The sequence below is a fragment of the Oncorhynchus kisutch genome, unplaced genomic scaffold (genome assembly GCF_002021735.2).
Source record: "Oncorhynchus kisutch isolate 150728-3 unplaced genomic scaffold, Okis_V2 Okis04b-Okis11a_hom, whole genome shotgun sequence".
NCBI lineage: Eukaryota > Metazoa > Chordata > Actinopteri > Salmoniformes > Salmonidae > Oncorhynchus > Oncorhynchus kisutch.
The window spans coordinates 762,974-783,807 of NW_022261981.1; the positions used below are offsets into that span (position 1 = coordinate 762,974).

General features: G+C 40.4%; 1 protein-coding gene across 3 annotated transcripts in view; it reads right to left on the reverse strand.

Annotated features, from left to right (window-relative positions):
• The window catches only part of LOC109876727 (collagen alpha-1(XIX) chain), a 247,488-nt gene that overhangs the window by 210,633 nt on the left and 16,021 nt on the right, over positions 1-20,834 (reverse strand). For all 3 annotated transcript variants that reach the window (XM_031813088.1, XM_031813089.1, XM_031813087.1), the window contains exons 7-9: positions 17,947-18,027; positions 13,424-13,591; positions 12,634-12,696 (exon numbers count right to left, since the gene is read on the reverse strand). In XM_031813088.1, the coding sequence (XP_031668948.1) occupies positions 12,634-12,696; positions 13,424-13,591; positions 17,947-18,027 (312 nt within the window). The remainder of the gene's footprint in view (positions 1-12,633; positions 12,697-13,423; positions 13,592-17,946; positions 18,028-20,834) is intronic.

Consider the following 20,834-nt stretch of genomic DNA (forward strand, 5'->3'; position numbering starts at 1 on the left):
TAGACAGTAGCCTATGGAATCTATAGGATCATCAGTGATGTAGGAGACAGACAGTAGCATATGGAATCTATAGAATAACCAGTGATGTAGGAGATAGACAGTAGCATATGGAATCTATAGGATATTCAGTGATGTAGGAGATAGACAGTAGCCTATGGAATATATAGGATCATCAGTGATGTAGGAGATAGACAGTAGCCTATGGAATCTATAGAATCATCAGTGATGTAGGAGATAGACAGTAGCCTATGGAATCTATAGGATCATCAGTGATGTAGGAGATAGACAGTAGCCTATGGAATCTATAGGATCATCAGTGATGTAGGAGATAGACAGTAGCATATGGAATCTATAGGATCATCAGTGAATCAGGAGATAGACAGTAGCCTATGGAATCTATAGGATCATCAGTGATGTAGGAGATAGACAGTAGCATATGGAATCTATAGGATCATCAGTGATGTAGGAGACAGACAGTATCCTATGGAATCTATAGAATAATCAGTGATGTAGGAGATAGACAGTAGCATATGGAATCTATAGGATCATCAGTGATGCAGGAGATAGACAGTAGCCTATGGAATCTATAGGATCATCAGTGATGTAGGAGATAGACAGTAGCATATGGAATCTATAGGATATTCAGTGATGTAGGAGATCGACAGTAGCATATGGAATCTATAGAATAATCAGTGATGTAGGAGATAGACAGTAGCATATGGAATCTATAGGATCATCAGTGAATCAGGAGATAGACAGTAGCCTATGGAATCTATAGGATCATCAGTGATGTAGGAGATAGACAGTAGCCTATGGAATCTATAGGATATTCAGTGATGCAGGAGATAGACAGTAGCCTATGGAATCTATAGGATCATCAGTGATGTAGGAGACAGACAGTATCCTATGGAATCTATAGAATAATCAGTGATGTAGGAGATAGACAGTAGCATATGGAATCTATAGGATCATCAGTGATGTAGGAGATAGACAGTAGCCTATGGAATCTATAGGATCATCAGTGATGTAGGAGATAGACAGTAGCCTATGGAATCTATAGGATCATCAGTGATGTAGGAGATAGACAGTAGCCTATGGAATCTATAGGATCATCAGTGATGTAGGAGATAGACAGTAGCCTATGGAATCTATAGGATATTCAGTGATGCAGGAGATAGACAGTAGCCTATGGAATCTATAGGATCATCAGTGATGTAGGAGACAGACAGTATCCTATGGAATCTATAGAATAATCAGTGATGTAGGAGATAGACAGTAGCCTATGGAATCTATAGAATCATCAGTGATGTAGGAGATAGACAGTAGCCTATGGAATCTATAGGATATTCAGTGATGTAGGAGATAGACAGTAGCCTATGGAATCTATAGGATCATCAGTGATGTAGGAGATAGACAGTAGCCTATGGAATCTATAGGATCATCAGTGATGCAGGAGATAGACAGTAGCCTATGGAATCTATAGGATCATCAGTGATGTAGGAGATAGACAGTAGCATATGGAATCTATAGGATATTCAGTGATGTAGGAGATAGACAGTAGCCTATGGAATCTATAGGATCATCAGTGATGTAGGAGATAGACAGTAGCATATGGAATCTATAGGATCATCAGTGATGTAGGAGACAGACAGTATCCTATGGAATCTATAGAATAATCAGTGATGTAGGAGATAGACAGTAGCATATGGAATCTATAGGATCATCAGTGAATCAGGAGATAGACAGTAGCCTATGGAATCTATAGGATCATCAGTGATGTAGGAGATAGACAGTAGCCTATGGAATCTATAGGATCATCAGTGATGCAGGAGATAGACAGTAGCCTATGGAATCTATAGGATCATCAGTGATGTAGGAGATAGACAGTAGCATATGGAATCTATAGGATATTCAGTGATGTAGGAGATAGACAGTAGCATATGGAATCTATAGGATCATCAGTGATGTAGGAGATAGACAGTAGCCTATGGAATCTATAGAATAATCAGTGATGTAGGAGATAGACAGTAGCATATGGAATCTATAGGATCATCAGTGATGTAGGAGACAGACAGTATCCTATGGAATCTATAGAATAATCAGTGATGTAGGAGATAGACAGTAGCATATGGAATCTATAGGATCATCAGTGATGCAGGAGATAGACAGTAGCCTATGGAATCTATAGGATCATCAGTGATGTAGGAGATAGACAGTAGCATATGGAATCTATAGGATATTCAGTGATGTAGGAGATCGACAGTAGCATATGGAATCTATAGAATAATCAGTGATGTAGGAGATAGACAGTAGCATATGGAATCTATAGGATCATCAGTGAATCAGGAGATAGACAGTAGCCTATGGAATCTATAGGATCATCAGTGATGTAGGAGATAGACAGTAGCCTATGGAATCTATAGGATATTCAGTGATGCAGGAGATAGACAGTAGCCTATGGAATCTATAGGATCATCAGTGATGTAGGAGATAGACAGTAGCATATGGAATCTATAGGATATTCAGTGATGTAGGAGATAGACAGTAGCCTATGGAATCTATAGGATCATCAGTGATGTAGGAGATAGACAGTAGCCTATGGAATCTATAGGATCATCAGTGATGTAGGAGACAGACAGTATCCTATGGAATCTATAGAATAATCAGTGATGTAGGAGATAGACAGTAGCATATGGAATCTATAGGATCATCAGTGAATCAGGAGATAGACAGTAGCCTATGGAATCTATAGGATCATCAGTGATGTAGGAGATAGACAGTAGCCTATGGAATCTATAGAATAATCAGTGATGTAGGAGATAGACAGTAGCCTATGGAATCTATAGAATCATCAGTGATGTAGGAGATAGACAGTAGCCTATGGAATCTATAGGATATTCAGTGATGTAGGAGATAGACAGTAGCCTATGGAATCTATAGGATCACCAGTGATGAAGGAGATAGACAGTAGCCTATGGAATCTATAGGATCATCAGTGATGTAGGAGATAGACAGTAGCCTATGGAATCTATAGGATCATCAGTGATTTAGGAGATAGACAGTAGCCTATGGAATCTATAGGATCATCAGTGATGTAGGAGATAGACAGTAGCATATGGAATCTATAGGATCATCAGTGATGTAGGAGACAGACAGTATCCTATCTCTAATCCATTAGAGATAATTATGACACTCTTCAACAGGCTGATTAATATATCTTAGTGCTCCAGCGTGCATAATTGGGCTTATTTCTAACTAGCTGAATGTTTGGTGTGTGATCATGTATTGACAGTGGTGACAATGGTTTTCACCATCTACAAAATTAGACATTGAAAGCAAAGCTAGATTCTGTGGTGAGGGTTGCTAACGAGCCCTTCACAAGTATCACGTTAATCAGAACCCAAGCTGTTCTCGCGGCAGGTCTGCCAGTTTTCACTAGCAGAAGGGACTTTTCGTAACAGGTTAGGAGAATGAGGTTCAGGTTAGGAACAGGGTTTGGGGTTAGCTAAAAGGCATTAAAACAAACAAAAATGTGACTGGAACATATCTAGCTACAACCAGGCCTGCCCTGAGAACACCCTTCGTTTCCACTAATGTGATTCTGCTAAAAAACAACACTACCTCTGACCATGATGACTGTCTGACAACGTGTTGGCAGTGGTGGCTAAACATTTAAGAATCTTTGAAGTCCGTTGTTAGCATCTGAAAGAGAACGCTGGCTATGGCTTTGACCTATACCGTGTGTTCGGAAAGTATTCAGACCCCTTCACTTCTTCCCCTGCTGTGTCACGTTACAGCCTTATTCTACAATGGATTCAATTGTTTTTTCATCAATCTACACACACAATACCCCATAATGACAAAAAAAAGCCGTTTTTTTTTTAGAAATGTTTGCAAATGTAAAAAAAAGATGAAAAAGAGATGTTTTACAACTTGATTGGTGTCCGACTGTGGTAAATTCAATAGATTGGACATGATTTAGAAAGGCACAAAATTGAGCTCAGGTGCATCTTGTTTCCATTGATCATCCCTGAGATGTTTCTACAACTTGATTGGAGTCCACCTGTGGTAAATTCAATAGATTGGACATGATTTAGAAAGGCACAAAATTGAGCTCAGGTGCATCTTGTTTCCATTGATCATCCCTGAGATGTTTCTACAACTTGATTGGAGTCCACCTGTGGTAAATTCAATAGATTGGACATGATTTGGAAAGACACAGCTTTGTCATTATGGGGTATTGTGTGTACATTTTAAAAATGTAATCCTTTCAAGGATTGAAAATGTGGAAAAAGTGAAGGGGTCTGAATACTTATTTTCTATTGCGAAAGGCGAGCAGCATAATATGAATGGAGAAATAGAGACATTTATCTTTGGTAGTAAAACCATAAGCCCTATTAATGTAGTGTGTTTTTAATGCTTTAAGGGATTTTGTGGGCATCCTCCTGAGTTTATGTGTTGTCATTACTCCTCAGGAAGAAAACCTTACAATACCACTGGATATCAAACACATTTCATACCCTCTTTCATCAAGGATATCATTTTATTTTCATTCATCCATAATATGATTTTTACTAGACCGTGGCACTAAGTTACAGAAGCTCTTCACTTCAATAAATGCATAAAATTCACTGATGCTAAATTCCCATTGGAAGTCCACTTCTAAGAATGACTTTTAACCGACAGCCGACTCATTCAGGTTTTACAGTATTACCTTGTCTGAGCGTTAAACAGGGGGATAAATGTGGAACTGAATTACTGTACAGCTCAAATGAAGTAGAGAAGCATAGCCACTTCTTGAAGACTCATGTACATGTACATACAATAGATGAACGTGTGCTAGTAATAGCAGAATGATGACATTTTATAGAAAGAGGGAACAGAAATCATCATTATAACCTTTTAATGCACCCCTTACGTAGTTATTGGCAATTTAGCTTTTACAGAGATTTATACAGAAGCTCCAATACTACTTAGACTTTAGAGCATTTAAACAGAATCATAATGAGAACTGTGGGTTAATTGTTATGACCTTACAAGGAAAACGTTGGGGGGGGGGGGGGGGGGGATTGGGGATTACCTTGTGGTTGTTTTACTTCAAGAGAAGAGAAAGTATAAATCCAGCACTGTGGTGAAAGTTGGATGGAGGATCCTAATCCCGTTCACAGTGAAGAAACAGCTGTGGTTATCCAAGGTTCTTCAGAAGATTAAACACATCCATCCTGGTATTATAAGAAGGCAGCTTCCTTGAAAGGAAATCACTTTTTCCTAATGGCCTTGTATTATATTATAGGATGTACAGCCCTAGTACTATGTTATACGATGTACAGCCCTAGTACTATGTTATACGACGTACAGCCCTAGTACTATGTTATACGATGTACAGCCCTAGTACTATGTTATACGACGTACAGCCCTAGTACTATGTTATACGACGTACAGCCCTAGTACTATGTTATACGACGTACAGCCCTAGTACTATGTTATACGACGTACAGCCCTAGTACTATGTTATACGACGTACAGCCCTAGTACTATGTTATACGACGTACAGTCCTAGTACTATGTTATACGATGTACAGTCCTAGTACCCTGTTATAGGATGTACAGCCCTAGTACTATGTTATAGGATGTACATCCCTAGTACTATGTTATACGATGTAGAGCCCTAGTACTATGTTATACGATGTAGAGCCCTAGTACTATGTTATACGATGTACAGTCCTAGTACTATGTTATAGGATGTACAGCCCTAGTACCCTGTTATAGGATGTTCAGTCCTAGTACTATGTTATACAATGTACAGCCCTCGTACTATGTTATACGATGTTCAGTCCTAGTACTATGTTATACGATGTACAGCCCTAGTACTAGTACTATGTTATACGATGTACAGCCTTAGTACTAGTACTATGTTATACGATGTACAGCTCTAGTACTAGTACTATGTTATACGATGTACAGCCCTAGTACTATGTTATAGGATGTACAGCCCTAGTACCCTGTTATAGGATGTACAGCCCTAGTACTATGTTATACAATGTACAGCCCTAGTACTATGTTATACGATGTACAGCCCTAGTACTATGTTATACAATGTTCAGTCCTAGTACTATGTTATACGATGTTCAGTCCTAGTACTATGTTATACGATGTACAGCCCTAGTACTATGTTATACGATGTACAGCCCTAGTACTAGTACTATGTTATACGATGTACAGCTCTAGTACTAGTACTATGTTATACGATGTACAGTCCTAGTACTATGTTATACGATGTACAGTCCTAGTACCCTGTTATAGGATGTACAGCCCTAGTACTATGTTATACGATGTAGAGCCCTAGTACTATGTTATAGGATGTACAGCCCTAGTACTGTTATACAATGTACAGCCCTAGTACTATGTTATACGATGTACAGCCCTAGTACTATGTTATACGATGTACAGCCCTAGTACTATGTTATACGATGTACAGCCCTAGTACTATGTTATACGATGTACAGCCCTAGTACTATGTTATACAATGTACAGCCCTAGTACTATGTTATACGATGTACAGCCCTAGTACTATGTTATACGATGTTCTGTCCTAGTACTATGTTATACGATGTTCAGTCCTAGTACTATGTTATACGATGTACAGCCCTAGTACTAGTACTATGTTATACGATGTACAGCCCTAGTACTAGTACTATGTTATACGATGTTCTGTCCTAGTACTATGTTATACAATGTACAGCCCTCGTACTATGTTATACGATGTTCAGTCCTAGTACTATGTTATACGATGTTCAGTCCTAGTACTATGTTATACGATGTACAGCCCTAGTACTAGTACTATGTTATACGATGTACAGCTCTAGTACTAGTACTATGTTATACGATGTACAGTCCTAGTACTATGTTATACGATGTACAGTCCTAGTACCCTGTTATAGGATGTACAGCCCTAGTACTATGTTATACGATGTAGAGCCCTAGTACTATGTTATAGGATGTACAGCCCTAGTACTGTTATACAATGTACAGCCCTAGTACTATGTTATACGATGTACAGCCCTAGTACTATGTTATACGATGTACAGCCCTAGTACTATGTTATACGATGTACAGCCCTAGTACTATGTTATACGATGTACAGCCCTAGTACTATGTTATACAATGTACAGCCCTAGTACTATGTTATACGATGTACAGCCCTAGTACTATGTTATACGATGTTCTGTCCTAGTACTATGTTATACAATGTACAGCCCTCGTACTATGTTATACGATGTTCAGTCCTAGTACTATGTTATACGATGTTCAGTCCTAGTACTATGTTATACGATGTACAGCCCTAGTACTAGTACTATGTTATACGATGTACAGCTCTAGTACTAGTACTATGTTATACGATGTACAGTCCTAGTACTATGTTATACGATGTACAGTCCTAGTACCCTGTTATAGGATGTACAGCCCTAGTACTATGTTATACGATGTAGAGCCCTAGTACTATGTTATAGGATGTACAGCCCTAGTACTGTTATACAATGTACAGCCCTAGTACTATGTTATACGATGTACAGCCCTAGTACTATGTTATACGATGTACAGCCCTAGTACTATGTTATACGATGTACAGCCCTAGTACTATGTTATACGATGTACAGCCCTAGTACTATGTTATACGATGTAGAGCCCTAGTACTATGTTATACGATGTAGAGCCCTAGTTCTATGTTATACGATGTACAGCCTTAGTACTAGTACTATGTTATACGATGTACAGTCCTAGTACTATGTTATAGGATGTACAGCCCTAGTACTATGTTATACAATGTACAGCCCTCGTACTATGTTATACGATGTTCAGTCCTAGTACTATGTTATACAATGTACAGCCCTCGTACTATGTTATACGATGTTCAGTCCTAGTACTATGTTATACGATGTTCAGTCCTAGTACTATGTTATACGATGTACAGCCCTAGTACTATGTTATAGGATGTACAGCCCTAGTACTATGTTATACGATGTACAGCCCTAGTACTATGTTATACGATGTACATCCCTAGTATTAACACATTCACAGCTCCTAGGTGGAATAAAATCTAAACATTGACGTCGTCATGAAATGATTGCTTTTTATGATTCCTTTACAATACCCAGAACGTGTTCATCACCACACTACAGATGTACTCCATTCCGCCCTGCCTGCTTGCCTTCTCAACGAGCTGTCACTAGTTTAATTTAGTCCCACAATGCACTTCTTCTGAAAAGTGATAATAATGCCAGGAATCCTATTCGGGGCAGTTGATTGGTTGTCACAGTGTCGCTGAACCCAGCCTGTCTGTCAAAACATATAACTTCAACAGAGGTACAGTAATTAAATGACCCTTTCAGAAGTGACATGACGTTGTATTGGATTCCCAGTTTAATAGAACAAGTAAATGGTGTGCTGACAGTAGTCTATTCACCTGAGTATGATACACTTGGAAGTTTCCCTACAAGTTACTTTCAACCTGAAAAAACAACTACGAATTATGACTTTAAAGAGATTTATTTTGTGCTACTTTTAATGATTTAATGGTAGCTAAAGTGCCAAGACTAGTTCAATAAGGATATATGGACTGAGATGTTTTCTTTGGTCCTAGTAGACCACTATAACAAACCTCACGCCACTTCTACAGCAGGAACATACTAATTATAATGGAGAGTTTCACAAATAACCCAATTCCCCCTCCTCTCGGTCGGTCCTACAGGTAGAATGATTTAAAGCTTGTGTAGTAGCTGTTGTACTTTCTCTGAATTCCTGAGTGGTTTTAAGGGGAAAACAGAAGGACTGCATCCCAAATGGCACCCTAGTCTCTATATAGTGCATTTTTTTTGAGCAGGCCTATAAGATATCCCATAGGGCTCTGCTCCAAAGTAGTGCACTATATTGGGAATATGGTTCCCTTTAGGACACAGACAAGTTCCTACTAGCTCTGCAAAATGTCTTTACCCAAACTACACCACTCTATGGTAATTGGGTCAATGACCACAAAGACCATCTGGTCCTAATAGGCGAATCACCACCTGTTCAGAGAAATGACTTCCTATCATTCTTCATTCCCAAACACACTAGCTCTTCTTCTCTCTCTCTTTCTGTCAAACACACTGGCTCTTCTCTCTCTCTCTTTCTGTCAAACACACTGACTCTTCTTCTCTCTTTCTGTCAAACACACTGGCAATTCTTCTCTCTCTCTCTTTAGGTCAAACACACTGGCTCTTCTTCTCTCTCTCTTTAGGTCAAACACACTGGCTCTTCTTCTCTCTCTCTTTCTGTCAAACACACTGGCACTTCTCTCTCTTTCTTTCTGTCAAACACACTGGCACTTCTCTCTCTTTCTTTCTGTCAAACACACTGACTCCTCTCTCTCTGTGTCAAACACACTGGCTCTTCTCTCTCTTTCTGTCAAACACACTGGCACTTCTCTCTCTTTCTGTCAAACACACTGGCACTTCTCTCTCTCTGTCAAACACACTGGCACTTCTCTCTCTTTCTGTCACACACTGGCACTTCTCTCTCTCTCTTTCTGTCAAACACACTGGCACTTCTCTCTCTTTCTGTCAAACACACTGGCACTTCTCTCTCTCTCTTTCTGTCAAACACACTGGCACTTCTCTCTCTTTCTGTCAAACACACTGGCACTTCTCTCTCTTTCTGTCAAACACTGGCACTTCTCTCTCTTTCTGTCAAACACACTGGCACTTCTCTCTCTGTCAAACACACTGGCACTTCTCTCTCTTTCTGTCAAACACTGGCACTTCTCTCTCTCTTTCTGTCAAACACACGGGCACTTCTCTCTCTCTTTCTGTCAAACACACTGGCACTTCTCTCTCTCTCTCTCTTTCTGTCAAACACACTGGCACTTCTCTCTCTCTCTCTCTCTCTCTCTCTCCTTCTGTCAAACACACTGGCACTTCTCTCTCTCTCTCTTTCTGTCAAACACACTGACTTCTCTCTCTCTCTCTTTCTGTCAAACACACTGACTCTTCTCTCTCTCTCTCTCTTTCTGTCAAACACACTGACTCTTCTCTCTCTCTCTCTCTTTCTGTCAAACACACTGGCTCTTCTTCTCTCTCTCTTTCTGTCAAACACACTGGCTCTTCTCTCTCTCTTTCTGTCAAACACACTGGCTCTTCTCTCTCTCTTTCTGTCAAACACACTGGCTCTTCTCTCTCTCTCTCTCTTTCTGTCAAACACACTGGCTCTTCTTCTCTCTCTCTTTCTGTCAAACACACTGGCTCTTCTTCTCTCTCTCTTTCTGTCAAACACACTGGCTCTTCTCTCTCTTTCTGTCAAACACACTGGCTCTTCTCTCTCTCTCTTTCTGTCAGTCCCTTCGGCCCTCAGCCCTCCATTTGTGCATTCACACGCTCATCTGCCATATACACAAGTGTCCCTATGCTGAGGGAGTGAAAATTATGGAGGGTGTATTAGACCCTCCGATAGCCACTTCAAAGGCTTCAGAGCGATGTGGAATCCCATAACGCACCACATTATTTTTGAGTTCGCACAATTTCACACAAAACAATGGAGAGGCGTAATGGAGAGCCACCTGTACTTGTTTGTGTCTGATTTCAAGGCTTGAAACACGTAGCAAATGAAATGTTGAACAGATACTGACGGTTATATATTGTAAAAGGACTGAATTTCATGCTCGTTCTATTATTTTATTTGATTCAGTCTGGGACTTATTTCCATTGTTAAATCATGGAGGATAACACGCAATACAGTCTGGGACTTATTTCCATTGTTAAATCATGGAGGATAACACGCAATACAGTCTGGGACTTATTTCCATTGTTAAATCATGGAGAATAACACGCAATACAGTCTGGGACTTATTTCCATTGTTAAATCATGGAGGATAACACACAATACAGTCTGGGACTTATTTCCATTGTTAAATCATGGAGGATAACACGCAATACAGTCTGGGACTTATTTCCATTGTTAAATCATGGAGGATAACACACAATACAGTCTGGGACTTATTTCCATTGTTAAATCATGGAGGATAACACGCAATACAGTCTGGGACTTATTTCCATTGTTAAATCATGGAGGATAACACACAATACAGTCTGGGACTTATTTCCATTGTTAAATCATGGAGGATAACACACAATACAGTCTGGGACTTATTTCCATTGTTAAATCATGGAGGATAACACACAATACAGTCTGGGACTTATTTCCATTGTTAAATCATGGAGAATAACACACAATACAGTCTGGGACTTATTTCCATTGTTAAATCATGGAGGATAACACACAATACAGTCTGGGACTTATTTCCATTGTTAAATCATGGAGAATTTCTATGTCTGTCTTTTCTCTGTCTCAGTCTCTGTCTGCATCCGTCTCTGTCTCTGTCTCTGTCTGTCTTTTCTCTGTCTGTCTTTTCTCTGTTTGTCTTTTCTCTGTCTTTTCTCTGTCTGTCTTTTCTCTGTCTCAGTCTCTGTCTGCCTCCGTCTCTGTCTCTGTTTGTCTTTTCTCTGTCTGTCTTTTCTCTGTCTGTCTTTTCTCTGTTTGTCTTTTCTCTGTTTGTCTTTTCTCTGTCTTTTCTCTGTCTGTCTTTTCTCTGTCTCAGTCTCTGTCTGCCTCCGTCTCTGTCTCTGTCTCTGTCTGTCTTTTCTCTGTCTGTCTTTTCCCCATCTCTGTCTCTGTCTGTCTTTTCTACGTCTGTCTTTTCTCTGTCTCAGTCTCTGTCTGCCTCCGTCTCTGTCTCTGTCTGTCTGTCTTTTCTCTGTTTGTCTTTTCTCTGTTTGTCTTTTCTCTGTTTGTCTTTTCTCTGTTTGTCTTTTCTCTGTCTGTCTTTTCTCTGTCTGTCTTTTCTCTGTCTCAGTCTCTGTCTGCCTCCGTCTCTGTCTCTGTCTGTCTTTTCTCTGTCTGTCTTTTCCCCATCTCTGTCTCTGTCTCTTTTCTATGTCTGTCTTTTCTCTGTCTCAGTCTCTGTCTGCCTCTGTCTCTGTCTCTGTCTGTCTTTTCTCTGTCTGTCTTTTCTCTGTCTGTCTTTTCTGTCTGTCTTTTCTCTGTTTGTCTTTTCTCTGTCTCTGTCTGTCTTTTCTCTGTTTGTGTTTTCTCCATCTCTGTCTCTGTCTGTCTTTTCCCCATCTCTGTTTGTGTTTTCTCCATCTCTGTCTCTGTCTGTCTTTTCCCCATCTCTGTATCTGTCTGTCTTTTCTCTGTTTGTCTTTTCCCAATCTCTGTCTCTGTTTGTCTTTTCTCTGTCTGTCTTTTCTCTGTCTGTCTTTTCCCCATCTCTGTCTCTGTCTCTGTCTGTCTTTTCTCTGTTTGTGTTTTCTCCATCTCTGTCTCTGTCTGTCTTTTCCCCATCTCTGTATCTGTCTGTCTTTTCTCTGTTTGTCTTTTCCCCATCTCTGTTTCTGTTTGTCTTTTCTCTGTCTGTCTTTTCTCTGTCTGTCTTTTCTCTGTCTCTGTTTGTCTCTTTCCCTGAAATATGTAACTAAGGAAGCACAACAGCTTTATCTCTGTTAGAATTGTAACTGAATTCTACAGGTACAATACCTGTGTACACTTGCACAGTCATGATGGTATTTATTGAGCCAGATAGATATTCAACATCTCCTTTACCTTGTCTCCTTGATCGCCTTTCTGTCCTGGAAGTCCTGCCAAGCCTGGTAGACCTTGATCACCCTACAAAGAACAAGAACATTTAATTGATGTAATTTACCTGAACTAGCTTGCTAATGACTGTCCGTCCACACATGAAAAACTCCCCAAAGACATGAGAAATTCCCCAAGGTACCCCTCTGTCTGAAGTCTGCTTTCAGAACAGTTCCATGGACATTAGTGGAACCACCTCTGGAGATGGCGGCCATGCCTCAAACAAAGCAACTACATATTTGTGCCAAATTACTGCTAATAAGCTTTTATTTCCTGCCTTTGGTTGGCATCCAAGAAAACCCATTGGCATAAATGTGCTTTAATTTGGTATTTATTTTCTTGTTTAATACGTTTGGTGTCAGCAGTGGGATATCTGAATGCATGGTTCCATTAGAACAGAACACTCCAACCCATTAGGATTATATTTGCTGTTTGGACAGATTGTAGCTGAGGATTGCTCAACTCTGATCTCCTATATCGAGGTTGAGTTGAGTATTGATAAGGGGTCGCACGATTTGCTAGCAACAACATTGAGTTGCCACCAGTCGATACTTGAAGTTCTGAAAACGCTTACCTGTACCTATTTTAGTCCTGTACAACAAGAAGTCCTTCCAAAGGGTGCTGAAATTCATACTTTTACAAAAAATGTTTATCGAATACAATGGCACCCTATTCCCTATTGGCCTTGGTCAAAAGTAGTGCACAAAACAGAGAATAGAGTGCTGCTTGGTACGCAGGATATTTCTATGGACTGTACCTTTTCTGCTGAACATTGACATCTGTCACTGCTGGAATGCTGGACCCGCTGGACCCGAGCTGGCTGGACGGGCTGGGAGAGCATCCGGGGGAGCTGGCCTGCTCCATCTGTATCCAAGGGATTGGGAGTCACCCCTCCAGCACCAGGGCCCTCCCTGCTAGGCTCACACTGTAGGATTAATACAAAGATTTACAGTTGGGATTTTTACTATTTTGTTGCCTTACAACCTGGAATTAAAATAGATTTTTGGGGGGTTTGTATCATTTGATTCACACGACATGCCTACCACTTTGAAGATGCAAAATATTTTTATTGTGAAACAAACACGAAATAAGACAATAAAACAGAAAACTTGAGCATGCATAACTATTCACCCCCCCCCCCTATTCTTTAAGGCAAAACTGCTCCAGGTCCTTCAAGTTGGATGGGTTCCGCTGGTGTACAAAGTCATACCACAGATTCTCAATTGGATTGAGGTCTGGGCTTTGACAAGGCCATTCCAAGACATGTAAATGTTTCCCCTTAAATCACTCAAGTGTTGCTTTAGCAGTATGCTTAAGGTCATTGTCCTGCTGGAAGGTAAACCTCCGTACCTGTCTCAAATCTCTGGAAGACTGAAACAGGTTTCCCTAAAAAATGTCCCTGTATTTAGCGCCATCCATCATTCCTTCATATCTGACCAGTTTCCCAGATCCTGCCGATGAAAACATCCCCACAGCATGATGCTGCCACTACCATGCTTTAACTGTGGAGATGGTATTTTTGGGGTGATGAGAGGTGTTGGGTTTGCGCCAGACATAGCGTTTTCCTTGATGGCCAAAAAGCTACATTTTAGTCTTGTTTGACCAGAGTACCTTCTTCCATATATTTGGGGAGTCTCCCACGTGCCTTTTGGCAAACACCAAACGTGCTTCCTTCTTTTTTTCTTTAAGCAATGTCTTTTTTCTGGCCATTCTTCCGTAAAGTCCAGCTCTGTGGAGTGTATGGCTTAAAGTGGTCCTATGGACAGATACTCCAATCTCAGCTGTGGAGCTTTGCAGCTCCTTCAGGGTTATCTTTGGTGTCTTTGTTGCCTCTCCGATTAATGCCTTCCTTGCCTGGTCTGTGAGTTTTGGTGGGCGGCCCGCTCTTGATAGGTTTGTTGTAGTGACGTATTCTTTCAATTTTTTAATAATGGATTTTTATAACCGAACCCTGATCTGTACTTCTCCACTCCCTGACCTGTTTGGAGCTCCTTGGTCTTCATGGTGCCGCTTGCTTGGTGGTGCCTCTTGCTTAGTCATTTTGCAGACTCTGGGGCCTTTCAGAACAGGTGTACATATACTGAGATCATGTGACAGATCATGTGGCACTTGCACACAGGTGGACTTAATTTAATTTGTTAATTAGTTCTGAAGGTAACTGGTTGCACCAGATCTTATTTAGGGGCTGAATAGATATACACGCACCACTTCACCAATTTGGACTATTTTATGTACAGTGCCATGCGAAAGTATTCAGCCCCCTTGAACTTTGCGACCTTTTGCCACATTTCAGGCTTCAAACATAAAGATATAAAACTGTATTTTTTGTGAAGAATCAACAACAAGTGGGACACAATCATGAAGTGGAACAACATTTATTGGATATTTCAAACTTTTTTAACAAATTAAAAACTGAAAAATTGGGCGTGCAAAATTATTCAGCCCCCTTAAGTTAATACTTTGTAGCGCCACCTTTTCCTGAGATTACAGCTGTAAGTCGCTTGGGGTATGTCTCTATCAGTTTTGCACATCGAGAGACTGACATTTTTTCCCATTCCTCCTTGCAAAACAGCTCGAGCTCAGTGAGGTTGGATGGAGAGCATTTGTGAACAGCAGTTTTCAGTTCTTTCCACAGATTCTCGATTGGATTCAGGTCTGGACTTTGACTTGGCCATTCTAACACCTGGATATGTTTATTTTTGAACCATTCCATTGTAGATTTTATTCTATGTTTTGGATCATTGTCTTGTTGGAAGACAAATCTCCGTCCCAGTCTCAGGTCTTTTGCAGACTCCATCAGGTTTTCTTCCAGAATGGTCCTGTATTTGGCTCCATCCATCTTCCCATCAATTTTAACCATCTTCCCTGTCCCTGCTGAAGAAAAGCAGGCCCAAACCATGATGCTGCCACCACCATGTTTGACAGTGGGGATGGTGTGTTCAGGGTGATGGGCTGTGTTGCTTTTACACCAAACATAACGTTTTGCATTGTTGCCAAAAAGTTCAATTTTGGTTTCATCTGACCAGAGCACCTTCTTCCACATGTTTGGTGTGTCTCCCAGGTGGCTTGTGGCAACCTTTAAACTACACTTTTTATGGATATCTTTAAGAAATGGCATTCTTCTTGCCACTCTTCCATAAAGGCCAGATTTGTGCAATATACGACGATTGTTGTCCTATGGACAGAGTCTCCCACCTCAGCTGTAGATCTCTGCAGTTCATCCAGAGTGATCATGGGCCTCTTGGCTGCATCTCTGATCAGTCTTCTCCTTGTATGAGCTGAAAGTTTAGAGGGACGGCCAGGTCTTGGTAGATTTGCAGTGGTCTGATACTCCTTCCATTTCAATATTATCGCTTGCACAGTGCTCCTTGGGATGTTTAAAGCTTGGGAAATCTTTTTGTATCCAAATCCGGCTTTAAACTTCTTCACAACAGTATCTCGGACCTGCCTGGTGTGTTCCTTGTTCTTCATGATGCTCTCTGCGCTTTTAACGGAACTCTGAGACTATCACAGTGCAGGTGCATTTATACGGAGACTTGATTACACACAGGTGGATTGTATTTATCATCATTAGTCATTTACGTCAACATTGGATCATTCAGAGATCCTCACTGAACTTCTGGAGAGAGTTTGCTGCACTGAAAGTAAAGGGGCTGAATAATTTTGCACGCCCAATTTTTCAGTTTTTGATTTTGTAAAAAAAGTTAGAAATATCCAATAAATGTCGTTCCACTTCATGATTGTGTCCCACTTGTTGTTGATTCTTCACAAAAAAATACAGTTTTATATCTTTATGTTTGAAGCCTGAAATGTGGCAAAAGGTCGCAATGTTCAAGGGGGCCGAATACTTTCGCAAGGCACTGTATGTCCACTGCATACAAACTGTTTAGACACATTACTCTGCTATTTAAGGGCCAGTTTCCTGGAACCACCTTAAGCCTAATCATTTCATGTTGTTATTCAATTATGTTTTCTAGTTCACTTGAACTTGAGTCCAGGGCTAGACAGAATTTTGGTCTAGAAAGCAATGTAAAATCTCCATTGAAAGTGCTATTTAGTTTAGGAGTAGGCTTAATTTGGGTATAGGAAACCAGACAATTATAATACAACACATGTTGAAATGCAGTTCTCCAATAGTCTGAAATGTAATAACAGTCCAGTACCACTACCGTATTTATAATCAGTTCATGTCCAATGATTCATTGACCCAGTGAGATACCTTAATTACTGTGGAACTAGATGACTGTCCCAAGGGAATGAGGAAAGGACAATACATTATTTCCTACCATATTGACTGAGCCCCAGTACTGAAACTCAATGCACACTGAGATAACATCCTGGTTATGGATATATATTATAACTGTCAGAGGCCAAAGGTGAGAGGTCACTGAAACCCACTATTTCCAACCATATAGACCACATGTGACCTAGCACATTGAATCAACATAACCCAACACTCACTGAGATGACAACATGGTTATGAATACATGTAGGCCTAACTGTCAAAATGTCAAAGGTCACTTCTCCTTTTAAACACAGTTAGCAGTCCAAATTGCACGCTTTTTCCTATGGGCTCTGGTCAAACGTAGTGCACTATCCTGGGAATACGGTGCTATTTGGGATTCATCCACAGTCTGTAAGGTCACTCACCATTGACCTGGTCTGCAATATGATCTAACAGAAGAATATCTATCTATCAATCTATCAATCAAATGTATTGATAAATCCCGTTTTACATCAGCAGCTGTCACAAAGATATTGCACAGTAACCTGGACAAGATGTCCCCTATGGAAGAAACATCATTCAGTTGGGTAGTTTTCAAGAAGAACAAACACAACTCAACCAGATTATGTTACATATTGCCCTTAAATTTAAATATCGACCAAGAAACCAGTTCCACTGCTTTAAAAATATATATTCCCCTCTTACAATTGGCTCATTCACCCCCCTCCTCTCCCCTCACTCATTCATCCCCCTAACTATTCCCCAGGTCGTTGTTGTAAATGAGAACGTGTTCTCAGTCAACTTACCTGGTAAAATAACGGATAAATATATATATATATTTTTTAAATAAAATAATACTAATCAGGGACTGATTTAGATGTGGGAAAGCAGGTGGGTGCAATTCATTATCAGGTAGAACAGAAAACTAGAAGTACTCCGGAATTCATAGGGTAAGAATTGAATAACCCTGCTCTACTGTATATCAAGCCACGTCGAAGGTCTCATGTATGTCCTAAAATGTGCACTGTACATAAAAGGAGTGTAAAAGATCTTACCGTAGATCCTGCCTGCTCACAGCAGTTCTCCATCTCAGCCAGGTATGGGTCACAGTAGATCAGGATTTGTTGCAGTTCGATCTGGAGAGAAAGACATCTGTTAGGGACATTATGATGATTCAGATATAGAGAAAAACTTTTTAAAATGCTAACAATGTATATTTTGAAATATGAAACATGTTTCTTTGACCGACACTAAGCAACCCCAGCACACCAAAATTGGTTCTGTGAAAGTTCCCAGAACATTTGTTTGTTCGCGGCAAATGTTATTTTAGAATGCTTGTATAAAACATTTGCCTGATGCTTCAAGAACATTCAAGAACTGTTCTTTAACAGGTTCCCAGAATGTTTCATTAGGTTGTGGGAACAGTCTGGTGGGAACTTTTGGGGACATCACAAAAGATATGTTCCCCAAACACAAAAGCTGTCCAGTTAGGCCTCCGCTTCTAGAACGGTTCTTTAAGGGTGCAAAAAACACGAGATATTACAAGTACGTTCCCAGAACACATTTCCTCTGTTCTTTAAAGGTTCCAAGAATATTTCATTAGGTTGTGGTAACACTGACTGGTCAAGAGATATGTTCCCAAAACACAAAAACTGTCCAGTTATGCAAACATTCAGTTATCAAATAAAATGTTATTTGTCACATGCACCGAATACAACAGGCCTGTCAGGAAGTCCAGGATCCAGTTGCAGAGGGAGTTGTTAGTCCCAGGGTCCTTAGCTTAGTGATGAGCTTTGGGGGCACTATGGTGTTGAAAGCTGAGCTGTAGTCAATGAACAGCATTCTCACATAGGTGTTCCTTTTCTCCAGGTGGGAAAGAGCAGTGTGGAGTGCGATTGAGATTGCGTCATCTGTGGATCTGTTGGGGCTGTACGCGAATTGGAATGTGTCTAGGGTTTCTGGGATGATGGTGTTGATGTGAGCCATGACCAGCCTTTCTAAGCACTTCATGGCTATCGACGTGAGTGCAACAGTTCGGTAGTCATTTAAGCAGGTTACCTTCACCTTCTTGGACACAGGGACTATGGTGGTCTGCTTCAAACATGTAGGTATTACAGACTCGGACAGAGGTTGAAAATGTCAGTGAAGACACTTGCCAGTTGGTCCGTGCATACTCTGAGTACACGTCATGGTAATCCGGCCTTTCCGATGTGAGCAACATCTGTTTAAGGGTCTTGCTCACATCAGCTATGGACAACGTGATCACACAGCTGTCCAGTTTCCCTTTGTAGTTCGTAATAGTTTATAAGCCCTGCCACATCCAACGAGCGTCAGAGCAGGTGTAGTAGGATTCAAAATTAGTTCTGTATTCACGCTTTGCCTGTTTGATGGTTCGTCTGAGGGCAAAGTGGGATTTCTCATAAGCGTCTGGATTAGTGTCCCGCTCCTTGAAAGCAGCAGCTCTAGCCTTTAGCTCATGAGGATGTTGCCTGTAATCCATGACTTCTAGTTGGGAAATGTACGCTGTGGGGACGACGTCGTCGATGCACTTATTGATGAATCCGGTGACTGAGGTGGTATTCTCCTTAATGCCATTGGATGAATCCCGGAAAATATTCCAGTCTGTGCTAGCAAAACAGTCCTGTAGCGTAGCATCCGTGTCATCTGACCACTTCCGTATTGAGCGAGTCACTGGTACTTCCTGCTTTAGTTTTTGCTTGTAAGCAGGAATCAGGAGGATAGAATTATGGTCAGATTTTCCAAATGGAGGGTGAGGCAGAGCTTTGAATGCAACTCTGTGTGGAGCAAAGGTGGTCTAGAGTTTTTTTCCTCTGGTTGCACATGTAACATAATGGTAGAAATGAGGTAAAAAGGATTGCCTGCATTAAAGTACTACACATGATAGTTTTCAGATTCACATGGAATTGTTGTGCAATTCAAATGTTTAAATATAAAATTATTTGTGAAAAGATTAAATGTAGTTTTAGCTTCCAAATGAGAGATTTGGGTTTTCATAAGGTTAGAGCTCTGCTTAATCAGTGGCCCGCCCCTGTGAAGAGACATGGGTGGTAAACTATGAAACATACCCTTCTCTCCCTCCACGATATAAAGCCTTAACGAAAATGTAACCTCCTGTTCCGAGGATGATAGGACGACGGTCCATACGTTGAAAAGGACTAACATGTCAACTACAGAACTAAGCCAACCTCAGCGTGAGCTTTGGTTGTGAATGGTATAAATGTTGAACTGTAAACGTGGGCTAGGAAAGGACGGACAGAGTATCCCATCTACCACACTATGACGACATTACAACGTATCCGTTTCACCACCAGGGACACTCTTCAAAGGACAAAGGACTCTGTTGGGCAACACGGCCTTCCATCTACCACCAACCTATTGAAGAGCAGCTCAGAGTAAATATTTATTGCATTTTCCTTTTCCAAATGGGTGGTAATTTAGAATGAATAAGATTCTGTATTTACGATAGAGTAGCTGCCTACGGCCCGATAGAGACATAGCTTCTCCCTTTGTTCTTCAGTCTTCCCGCTCTTTCACTCAAACCCAACCCCTGTACTTTGTGTAACCAGCTGTCATATCTGTTCCGTCCGCTAGGGACGTTTTCCTTTATGACATCATTTGTAATCAATGTGTATATGTAATTCTGTGTGATTAGTTAGGTATTTAGTAAATAAAGAATTAAACCCAATTTTGTATTGCTGATTCAATTTGTAAGCCGAGGTTCGTGAAGATAACCTAGAATTTACAACTTTCAGATGAGACTGAAATAAGGTGACTGTGAATATTGACTGCTATTGATGTAAAATATTACTAGTTCTTTAAGAGTTTATTTGGAAGATAACAGCTCTATAAATATTATTTTGTGGTGCCCCGACTTTCTAGTTAATTACATTTACATGATTAGCTCAATTAGGTAATATTAATT